The sequence below is a fragment of the Athene cunicularia genome (assembly GCF_003259725.1).
Source record: "Athene cunicularia isolate RWA chromosome 1 unlocalized genomic scaffold, athCun1 chr1_part1, whole genome shotgun sequence".
In the NCBI taxonomy this organism is placed as follows: Eukaryota; Metazoa; Chordata; class Aves; order Strigiformes; family Strigidae; genus Athene; species Athene cunicularia.
The window spans coordinates 121,164,990-121,175,110 of NW_020799091.1; the positions used below are offsets into that span (position 1 = coordinate 121,164,990).

Consider the following 10,121-nt stretch of genomic DNA (forward strand, 5'->3'; position numbering starts at 1 on the left):
TGGACCATGCCCCGCCGCTGGCCCTGCCCGAGGTCGGGACCCCCCTTGCGGCGGAGGCCGCGGCCGGCCCGGCCTGAGCTGCTGGGGGGCGGGGGATGGGGGGAAGCGTCTGAGCGCGATGCGTGTACCGCCGCTTTTTAAAATCATTTCTTTGGTGTTCCTCCCCGCGTTGCACATTTCGGCAGTCTGCTGCGAGCAGGGCAGCAGCGCAGGGCAGCGCCGTCCCCAGGGAAAGGCTGACAAAGGGCCGGGACTGGGGTGGGGGGGAAGATACCCCTTGCCCAAGCACGTTGGATATGGGGGGAGATGGGTGTAGAAATGCTCTCCTGCCTCTTGATACAGAGAAATGATTACTTGTTTTGAGACTTAGTTACTTACAGCAAACTGCTTAGCAACTTACTTACTTATAGCAAGTTACAGTATTACTTAAAGTATTTTTGAATATTGCTGAGAATCCTGCTTGCCCAGACTGTTCTGTGGAATTTTACCAAGGGCTACTGTGTCCATCAAACAAAGCAGTTCACTGTGAAAATCTACCAAGAACTGCAGTGTTCAGCAAAATATTATGGTTTTGTCCTTGGGGAACAGGTGTGCTCTAACTAATTTGGTCTTGGTAATGAATAGATGTTACCGAAAATCCGGAATAAGAATTTATCGACACCAGTTTGATGCAGATAAGCAGACACTTCTTTATTGACGGCCGGACATGTAAGGGAGTGTTGTCACCAACAACATGTACCAGGCACCAGAACTGTACACCTTATATAGAACTTACTCATTACATATTTATTAAGTATTCATTAACACTTGTATGTTACACGTGTATGTTACATTCGGTAACATACAATTCCTAAGAAATCATTAACATATTCTTCTCCGATTTCTGATTCTGCACAGTAGAGGTTAGAAATGTCTAGAAATGGGTCTGTGGTGTAATGTGAGTAGGTGGTCCATGAGTCGGTGGTCGCGATCTCCCCCTGCCGGAATTACCTTTTGCTTAAGGACAGTTTTCTTGGCAGGTACTTGCAAGCTGTTACGGTTACTTCCCTCAGTTCCCATTCATCCTGGACCTTGACAACTACTTGCATTCTTCTAGTCCTATATATGTATTATAAATCAGTTTACAAATCATCTTGTGTTTTGTTACCTAGGTTCTAACTGCTCCTACTAGACAATTCGGCCTTGGTACGGGGCTGTACAGGGGATTTTAGAGTCGCAGTCGGTTGCTAGATTCAAAGTATAATAAATGTAAATAAATGATTTTTACTAAAATAACTCTTAATTCTATACTTACATTAAAATCAAACGCAATGTAATTTCAGTTGATAATAAAATCAGTAACATAGAGCCATATATGGATGGTAGAAGTTCTACTTTTAGGTAAGATAGAATGAGTAAACCAGCTGAAAAACACTCTTGTTATCTAAGAAATTGGCCAGGAGAATTTGTGCATGCTCTGAGGAAAAGTACAAGGTGAGGAGGACTGTGAGCCTTCTTCCCAAAGTCCCCCTGAAGATGCCCACCAGGAGGCAATGTACAGGTGCAAAGAGAACATCAGCTGCTGACACCAGCCTCTAGAACTAACCCAGCCTCACTCATGCATGTGGATATTTGTATTCTGTAGTCCAATGAAATGTATATCCACACTTGATAAGTTTTTGGTAAAATGTGCTGTGGGTGTGCAAGCTTTGTGGAGAAATCCCATTGCAACCTGGCTGGAGTAAAACATCCCTGCTGTGTAACTCTATTTCGAGTTGTAGAGTCTGTTTTCCATGCATCACTCTCCCACTGCAGGTGTGCTTCATCGGCCGAAGCAATGTGGGGAAATCCTCCTTAATCCGGGCCTTGTTCTCGCTGTCTCCAGAAGTGGAGGTCAGAGTGTCAAAAACTCCAGTAAGTGACCTTTTTACCTTCCCTGCCTCTTGGTCAGAAGCTGGTGCCCTCCCAGGGGATAGGGCTGAGAAGGGCAGGAGCAAACGAGCTCTTGAGTAAGCTGAAGCAACAGGAGAAGCTGCCAGCCATGGTGGCCACCAGCCCAGGGCTGGCACAGGCCTTGCTCTTGTGAAGGAAAAGTAAAAAGCCCAGCTTAGCTCTTCAGCCAGGACTGGCACACATGCCATGTGGAGGAGTCGTACAAGCTGAGCAGATGTGATGTAAAGGCTTTAGGAAGAACCAAGCCCAGAGACCCGTGGAGGTATTTTTAGCCTATTTTAAGGGTAGAGGCATATAGGACTGTTATAAGGGTAGGGCAGCTCAAAGCAACAGTAGAATATTTACAGCCTTCTCAGGCAGGGCAGGGTAATGGTAGAGATGTTTTGTGGGGCATCTCCTAGTCCACTGCTTAAAGCAACTCTTTATCCCACACTTCCTTCATTTTAGTCCTTTTTTTAAAAATAAATGCTCTCCCCAGGGCCACACCAAGAAGATTAATTTCTTCAAAGTCGGGAAGTACTTTACTCTGGTGGATATGCCGGGATACGGCTACCGTGCCCCACAGGACTTTGTGGAGATGGTGGAGGACTATCTGCAGGAACGGCACAAGTAAGAGACTCAGCTCTACCTCCACAGAGCAGTGAGAGCTGGACACCTACACACAGTGTCGTGTAGTTAGGTGGAGAAATGTGGGAGAGGTAGCTACTTCCACTGGTGGTATTGATTAGTTCTGAAGTCTTTCCTTCTGTGGTGCCACTCATTCATGCTTAGACTGATCAAAACAGCAGGAAAGATTGAGGTGCTGTTCCGTGCTGGCTCTCAGCTGCCATGCATGTCTTTTCTTGGCTTTTCCTGTCTCCAGAACCCGTGTTATTTCCTCTTGCTTATGAATTTGGAAGTAGCAGAGAAGGCATGAAATAATGGTGGTGATTACTGTTGCTTGTGTTTCTGGCAGCTTGAAGAGGACTTTTCTGTTAGTTGATGGTGTAGTAGGACTCCAGAAAACAGATCATACTGCAGTAGAGATGCTGGAAGAGTTTGGGATTCCTTACGTGGTAGGTAATACTTCATTCTTCTGTTGGTTATAAACCACAGATAATCTGTAAAGGTGTTTACCCTCTACCTGAGCTTATGCAAGTTGTCCCACCTAAGTGGAAACACCTCCTTTTATTGCTAATAAAACAGGCCTAAAATAGGGGAGTTGGGGGGCAAGTGGGGTTTAAGGGATTTTTTGCTTGATTTATTAAATTAACACTTCTTTGTCAGTGCTCAGCTTGAGGAGCTTGAAAGGGTCCACTCCTTATGCAGACTGTGGTGAACTGTGTTATACCATTTTTACCCCTGGATATGACCCAGAGCTTTCAGCCTGCCTTGTAAGATGGTCCAGGACTCTTATAGATGTTCCAGGCTAGCAGCAAAATCTTTTTTTTTCCCCCTCTCTTAATTTTCACTTTCTGGATCCTTGCAGATGGTGTTAACAAAAATTGACCGAGCTTCCAGGGGGCTGCTGTTAAAGAACGTGCTGGAGATCCAGGAGTTTGTAAAGGGGAAGACTCAGGGATGCTTTCCTCAGCTATTCCTTGTCAGGTAAAGCTCTTCTCTGTTGCTGGTGTTCCCTTTCAGGTGATGATTTCAGTAGGGCAAACTGCCTGAAGTGGGTCTGTCTGCTCTAGAGCTGGCACTACAGATGGAGGGTGGGCTGCTGATGAGGAAACGCCCCTTCTGCCCCCTCCTCTGCAAGCCAGAGGAGTTCAGTTTTCAAGGCTGCTTCTTCCTTTGGCTTTTCTCCGAGGGGGGCAGCAGCAGTCCCTGTTCTGGGCTTTGCCACTCTATTTAAGGTTGTGTTAACAGTAGCAAGTTGTAATTATTTGATTACCAAGGTTGTACTGCACTTCAGGAGATGTAATTTAATACAGCCAGTGGCTGGGTTTGCTTGTATTACTCCCAAGACACAGCAGCATCTGGCACTGAACAATCCACCCCTTTGTTTTCACAGTTCTCTGGAGTTTTCGGGGGTTCACTTGCTGAGGTGTTTTATAGTCCATGTTACTGGAAACCTGCCCGCTGAAGAGGCTGGCTCCTGATCTGCTCAGCTCAGCCAGAATAAAAGGTACCAGAACTAGAGCTCTGGATTTTTGTTGTAAATAACCTGAAGTTCTAGAATTTATTTTTGGATAAACTTGCATAAATTTTTGGATAAATTAATATTTGTAAGGTTAAGCTTTTTTGTTTAATAAATTCATCAATTCAGGAAGTTTGCGCTATGAATGAATCCAGGTTATTATAAAACTGTTCTATAAAACCTGCACGAATGTGTAAAGAGAAAAAAGCAAAGAGAGCCTCCAAATAGAAGCTGAGTTTTAATACAGTATTTCCTCTCCCTCCACTCCTAAGCTCTGCTGTATTTAGGATACTAGAGATGCTCTAGTAATCTCATTAATAAAAAGGCAGCTTAGAAAAGAAGAACTATAGCCCTAACATTAAGCATTTACTTCTCTCAGCTGATGTAGCAGGGCCAAAAACTAGCACCTGTGCAATCTGCCTGCTTTAAGGCGATCTAGAGTGGAAATAGCCAACGTGTTGTCTCTGAAGGTGTGTTTAGGATGTTTTTTGTATTTTACTTTTGTAACTCTTCTGCATTGTGTGTTCAGTAGGTGCAGCGTGACAGCAGCCTGGCTTGCATGCATCGAGTTGTCCCTGTTCCTGGTGGATGAAGGAAAGGACACATCTTTCATGGGGTCTGCTTTTTGATCACTGTTGGCTTGAAACAGAGTGGAATAAAAGACTGACATCGAGAGGAACTCTCTCCTTCTGCACTTTATCATCAGTCAGTGCTGCATCTACCTTTTGTTTAAAATCCAGTGTAAAATTTTTCAGCTGCACTCGGATGCATTGCCAGAGATGAGACATGCTGTCCATTATCTGCATCTGTTCTACCCTGGCAGCTGAAGCACAATACTGACGTCCCATACTCTTCAGGGGCACTGTAGCAGCTTGCAGAACCGTGTCCCACAGCAGGTGTGTCTGGCTGAGAGTGCCTGAAGCTGTCCAGTTTGTCCCAGAATGGGACAAAAGGAGTGCCAGCAGCAACTGTTGTACCGAAGAACTTGGACCAAAGCCTGTGTCAATCTGGCACTGTCTTGCAACATCTGAATATTGCCAGATGCAGCTGTCAGAGTTACTTACATTAAGTGTTTAAACCTCAAGAAAGGGTGGTGATTCTTTTGTAAACCACTCTGAGGGTGAGGTGATACTTGTGTGTTTTCTTTTTCATAATGAGGTTTCTTGGAACTAAATATGAGGTGAGCTCTGTTTTCAGCACACCCCTAAGAAGTGGGGGGCATGAGGAATGCAGTAGAAAGATGTGGATCTCTAGTTCCCACATCTTAGCAGGGATCAAACCTGTAATTCTCTTAAGATTTTACCTCTAATCCCAAAATGCTCCAGAGCAAACCAGCCTGCGGGATGCTTGATCCTAGGGGAAAGTGCAGTAATATCTAGATGGCTGGAACAGGTGCAAGTGAACACTTCAGGAATAATTTTTTTCTTACTATCTTAAAATCGGGATCTTCCAAACACATCAGTGTCACGTCCCACTCAGATGAGGGAAACTTATTTATTTATTAAGGCGTGACTCTCCTCTACAGCTCTCTATATGAGAAGCCAATCTCTCTGCAATATGCTACAACCAGTCCTGTATTTAGTCTCATCTGATGCATTTACAGCCAGTTGGTTTAGAAACATCTAAAAGTAAAATAAGCACCCCTTCCTTACCTGCACAAGTGATCTTAATACTGGGTTTGGTAACTGCAGTTTGATCTGCTCCCAAGAACTAACCACAGCATTAAGCCTGTATGCACAGATCTATTTTAACACCGATTTAACCCTGTCCAGCGCTGCTTAAACATTTCATCTCCAGCTACTTCAGATATAACTACTTCTAAGCATCTCTTATTTAAGCATAGGAAGCTGTTCTGCTCAATAAGCTAATTATTGAGCAGCCATCAACTGTTTATTAAATATACAGCAGATTTTTTCAGGGAAGGTAGTTCACATGTTTGTATTCTAATAACCCGTAATGGCATTTGTGCATCTTGTGGCGCGCTTACAAAGTTTATAAGAGACAGTAAATCCACCAGTTGCACAGACATAGCTACTTAACCCAGTGTTTTCTGTGAGAAACATTGCGAATGATGGAGAACATATTACACCAATAAGTAGTAAGGGGGGGTGGAGGGCAGGGAATAAATTTTGGAACTGCTCTTGTTAATGCAGTTCCCCAAGAAGTTACTCTCCACTGGTTCTTGTGTGATGAATACAGCACTGCTGGACTGTTGCTCCCAAGGCAAGCACAGAATGTGGTGTCTTGGGATGGCCCCAGCCCTGAGCTCCACCAGGGAAGGCTGTTGACACCAGAAGGTGCTGTGCTCAGTTCTTTTGAATTCATTCCTTCAAATCCTTCAGTGCTTCATCAAGACTCTGACTCTGCTCTCCAGTACGTTTTTGTTTCTCCAATATCTGCACCTTTCCCTTCTTCCTTTTCAGCTTCCTAGAGAAAAACCTTTGTTCAATCTTAGTTTAGCAAGGCATTTAGTACACTGGAAGAGTGAGCCTCCTACTGGAGACATAACAGATTTTTTTTTATAAATCAAAACTTCAAGACAAAATTTTTTCTTAAACCAAAACCAGACAAAGGCACAAGAAACTCTTACTTGTCAAGCACCAGCAAAACTAGCTTAACCACTCACAACAATTTATGAAGGATGTAAGCTATTGTATAATTCAGAAGTAGTATTTAACAGGGTAAAACAAATGCACTGAGACCAAGGCACACGTAGATTCAGTAGGACTTCAGAACCATAGCTGCCTTTGTGCTCAAACGTGGTAGGAAACATTGCGCTGATATTTAGAGATTCTTCAAAAAAAATAGGTCTGGGAAGCCTTGTACTGGGTCCCCAATTACAAGAGATTTCAGAAATTCTAGAAACTGATGATGAAAAAAATAAGGAACAGTAGCATTCCCTTGCAAACCTTGGGGATGAGTTGGCAGGTAGGTCTGTAAATAAGCCAAACACAGCGACAGTTCTGCACTGTCAGAGGTACTGCTGACAGCTTTGGCCCATAGCAGCCACAGTTCTGGTGGCCAAAGTATTTACAACATTTGGGATAGGGATAAAGGAATAGTTTTGGACAATCTTTAAAGACCATTCTAATAGAAAAATATTTTATTCCTTAGTGGCTCTCCAATGTGACTTCCAAGGCATAACTAAGACATTTGTTCTAACCCTAGTACTCTAAAGGAGTAGTTCTAAGAACTTCACCAACAATATCAAGAGTACAGTAAGCAACTTATAATGCAGTAAAAATAATTTTTTTTCAGTATAAAATATTTCAGTGTTAAAGTTTCTTTAAGACGCTAAGGAACACTACCAGCTGTCCAGGCTGTTGAGGATAAATCTTGTCCAAGCCTTAGGTGTTAAATCACTAAGAAATACAGTTCTTGAAGCTCCAGGTGGGAACTGAGCACTAATACAAATTAAATGGCATGGTGCACAGGCCCTTCTTTTATAATTTAGCTGAGCATATTCCTTAAGCAACTGATCCTTGTGTGCCCCTCCTCGTGACATTTTTGACCTAGTTTGGGCTAACAGCAAGAAACATATCACCAAAACCAAATAGAATGGTTTGTTTAAGTGTTGACAGAAATCAAGTATTCTTATATAAAAAGGAAGAGAGGATTTATGAGTCATGATGTACTTGTTCTTTGGCTTAGGGGAAGTCATTCTGAGCTGTCCCCCCCGACAGTGAGGGACTGCCACAATCAGGACAATGATGCCATTGCAGGCTCCTATGCTCAACGCTCAGTTACAGAGGGAAGCAAGCAGCTTGCACTGAAGTTACCACAACACTCACGTCCCGCTTTTGATGAAAGAGTGAACTATCCCCTGAAAAAAAATGCAGTTTCAAAGTTGCAGCCATGGGAGACTCTCATGCTTGTGGAGATTACTTTCAATTTCCAAGTTGTTTGGTCATAGTCAGGCAATTGTGCTTCAATCTGTGACGTAGAGAGCTGCAAAAAGGCAAAATTTAACTGAAAAGGCTACACATCCATTCCTGTTGCCTTAATTCCAGAGCTCAAGAAGAGCATATTTTTGGATTTCTACCCTCACTGTCAAGAACACCAAGAATATTTAATTACATCTCTCTACAAGTGCCAACGATTTCACTCACCAGCTCTTTGGCCTTAGCGTACTTCAGCTCTCAGAGCCATCAGTCACTTCAAAAAAAAAAAAGACTGAAGCCCATTCCCCTCCCTGTATGTTATCTATTTTTAAAAGCATAATCTTGAGTTTATTGATCTAAAATCATCTACCATGTTAGAAAGCAAACGCTCTTCATTCACAGTGCTCAAATTCATACCACCTACCAAGCATGGATGCCTGTTTATATGGATGCATGTAAAGCAGGAAGAACTTACCCAAAATCATGCTAAAAGCAGAGACAAGAATAAATCCCAGTCTTTTGTCTCAGCTAGGCCATACTGGTTCCACATGCAAGCAATGAAACAAGCTGTCCTCCCTTCTTACCTAAACTTAGCCCATATTTAAAACCTTAGTATGTTTAAGAGCATGAACCAATGTCATAAGGAAAGGTAGAAAAACCCCATTTTTTCTTTTTTTTTTTTTTTTAATATTCTAAGAGCTAGTAGAGTCCTAAATATTTAGAATTCGTGCAGATTACAAGGATGTTTACTTCCACAAAGCCTTTTCCTGACAGGGCAAGGAACTCTGATGTATCTGCACCCATTATCTTCTCTTATATTGTTATGTTTCATCTCCAGTTTCTCGTGACCAGACCTGGCCATCAGTAAAAGTTTAGGTATTCCTTCCCAAGTCATGGATGATGTGAAAGAGAAATTCCAGAGTTCATTTGAAATCTTTTTTCAAGAAAACCCTGTCACGAAGCAACCTTCAATCTTTAAGCTTCTCAGTACCAGGAAAAAGAAAAGCCCACTAACTTCCGTGTGATACCGTAGCACTATTCTTCCTAAAAGGAAAGTCAGAAATTGAAATTACTTTTGAGCTTTGATACAGCACATCCACTGTTTTTCATATCTGCAGAATACACAGATTTATACTCAACATATTAGAAGTGCACAGGAACTCAGCTTCAAGTCACAAACTAGCTGCCAAGCAAAGGCAAAGAGGAAGTTTCTCTCACATTAGCTGTTTAAGAATTATCTGTTGCAAGGATAAATGTGCCTTCTTCACAAGCTTGGGGACAAGAGGAGAGGCCAGTAAGGGTGACAGAGGGGTGGGAGTGTGTTACAGACCATCCAACCAGGGTAAGAAAGCGGATGAACACTTCTACCTTCTTTAAGCAACTCCAGGAAGCCTCTGTACAGAATCTGGTTGTCATGGGTGACTTGAACCTCCCTGACATCTGCTGGAAGGGCAACATGATGAGATGCAAGCAGCCAAAATTTCTGTGGGGTGTCAGGAACAGCTTTGTGATACAGGTATTGGATGCGCCAGCCATGGGTGACACACTGCTGCATCTGCTGCTCACTAACAAAAGAAGAGCTCACTGGGACCGTGGTAATCAACTTGGAAATGAGATAGAGGAATTGAAGAAGATCCTGAGGGGAGTAATGAAAGAGAGTAGCAGATCCTGGACTTCAGCTTACCCAGGGAACAATAACATGGAATCCCATGGAAGGTGGCTTTTTTGGGTAAAGGAGCTCAGGAAAGCTCAGGTCTGTAATGAGAGCATCCTCCAGTCACAAGAACGGGCCATCCTCATACTCAGGAAGACAAGCAGGCAAACTAGGAGATCAGTTTGGCTGAACTGGGGACCCATGATGGAGCTCTAACCTAAAAAGGCACCATATAGGAAGTGGAAAGAGGGATAGGCTAAAAGGAAGAATTTAGAAACTCCCCAGGTGCGTAGGGATGGTGTGAGGAAAGCCAGAACTCAGCTGCAGTTGAGACTTGTCAAGGATGTCAGGGGCAACCAGAATTTTTGCAGGTAGTAATTTCTGCAGGTAGTAAAAAGCTGAACACAAGAAATGTAGGCCTGTTGCTGAGCAGAGTGGGTCATACCTCCCAATACCTCTGCTTGTCTTTACAAAAAAAGGTCTCAGAGGCCTTTAAACTATGTAAGAGGGTTCAAGAGGAGAGATGGCAGCA

The 10,121-nt window shown here is 43.2% G+C and overlaps 1 protein-coding gene across 1 annotated transcript; it reads left to right on the plus strand.

Moving 5' to 3' along the window:
* Positions 1-5: 5 nt before the first annotated feature.
* On the plus strand, positions 6-5,178 carry GTPBP8 (GTP binding protein 8 (putative); the record flags this gene model as incomplete). Its single annotated transcript, XM_026847006.1, has 7 exons — positions 6-32; positions 1,795-1,893; positions 2,411-2,541; positions 2,888-2,987; positions 3,401-3,519; positions 3,929-4,042; positions 4,584-5,178. Coding segments are annotated over 6 exons (564 nt in total), but the record flags the coding sequence as incomplete, so codon positions are not given.
* Positions 5,179-10,121: the final 4,943 nt, after the last annotated feature.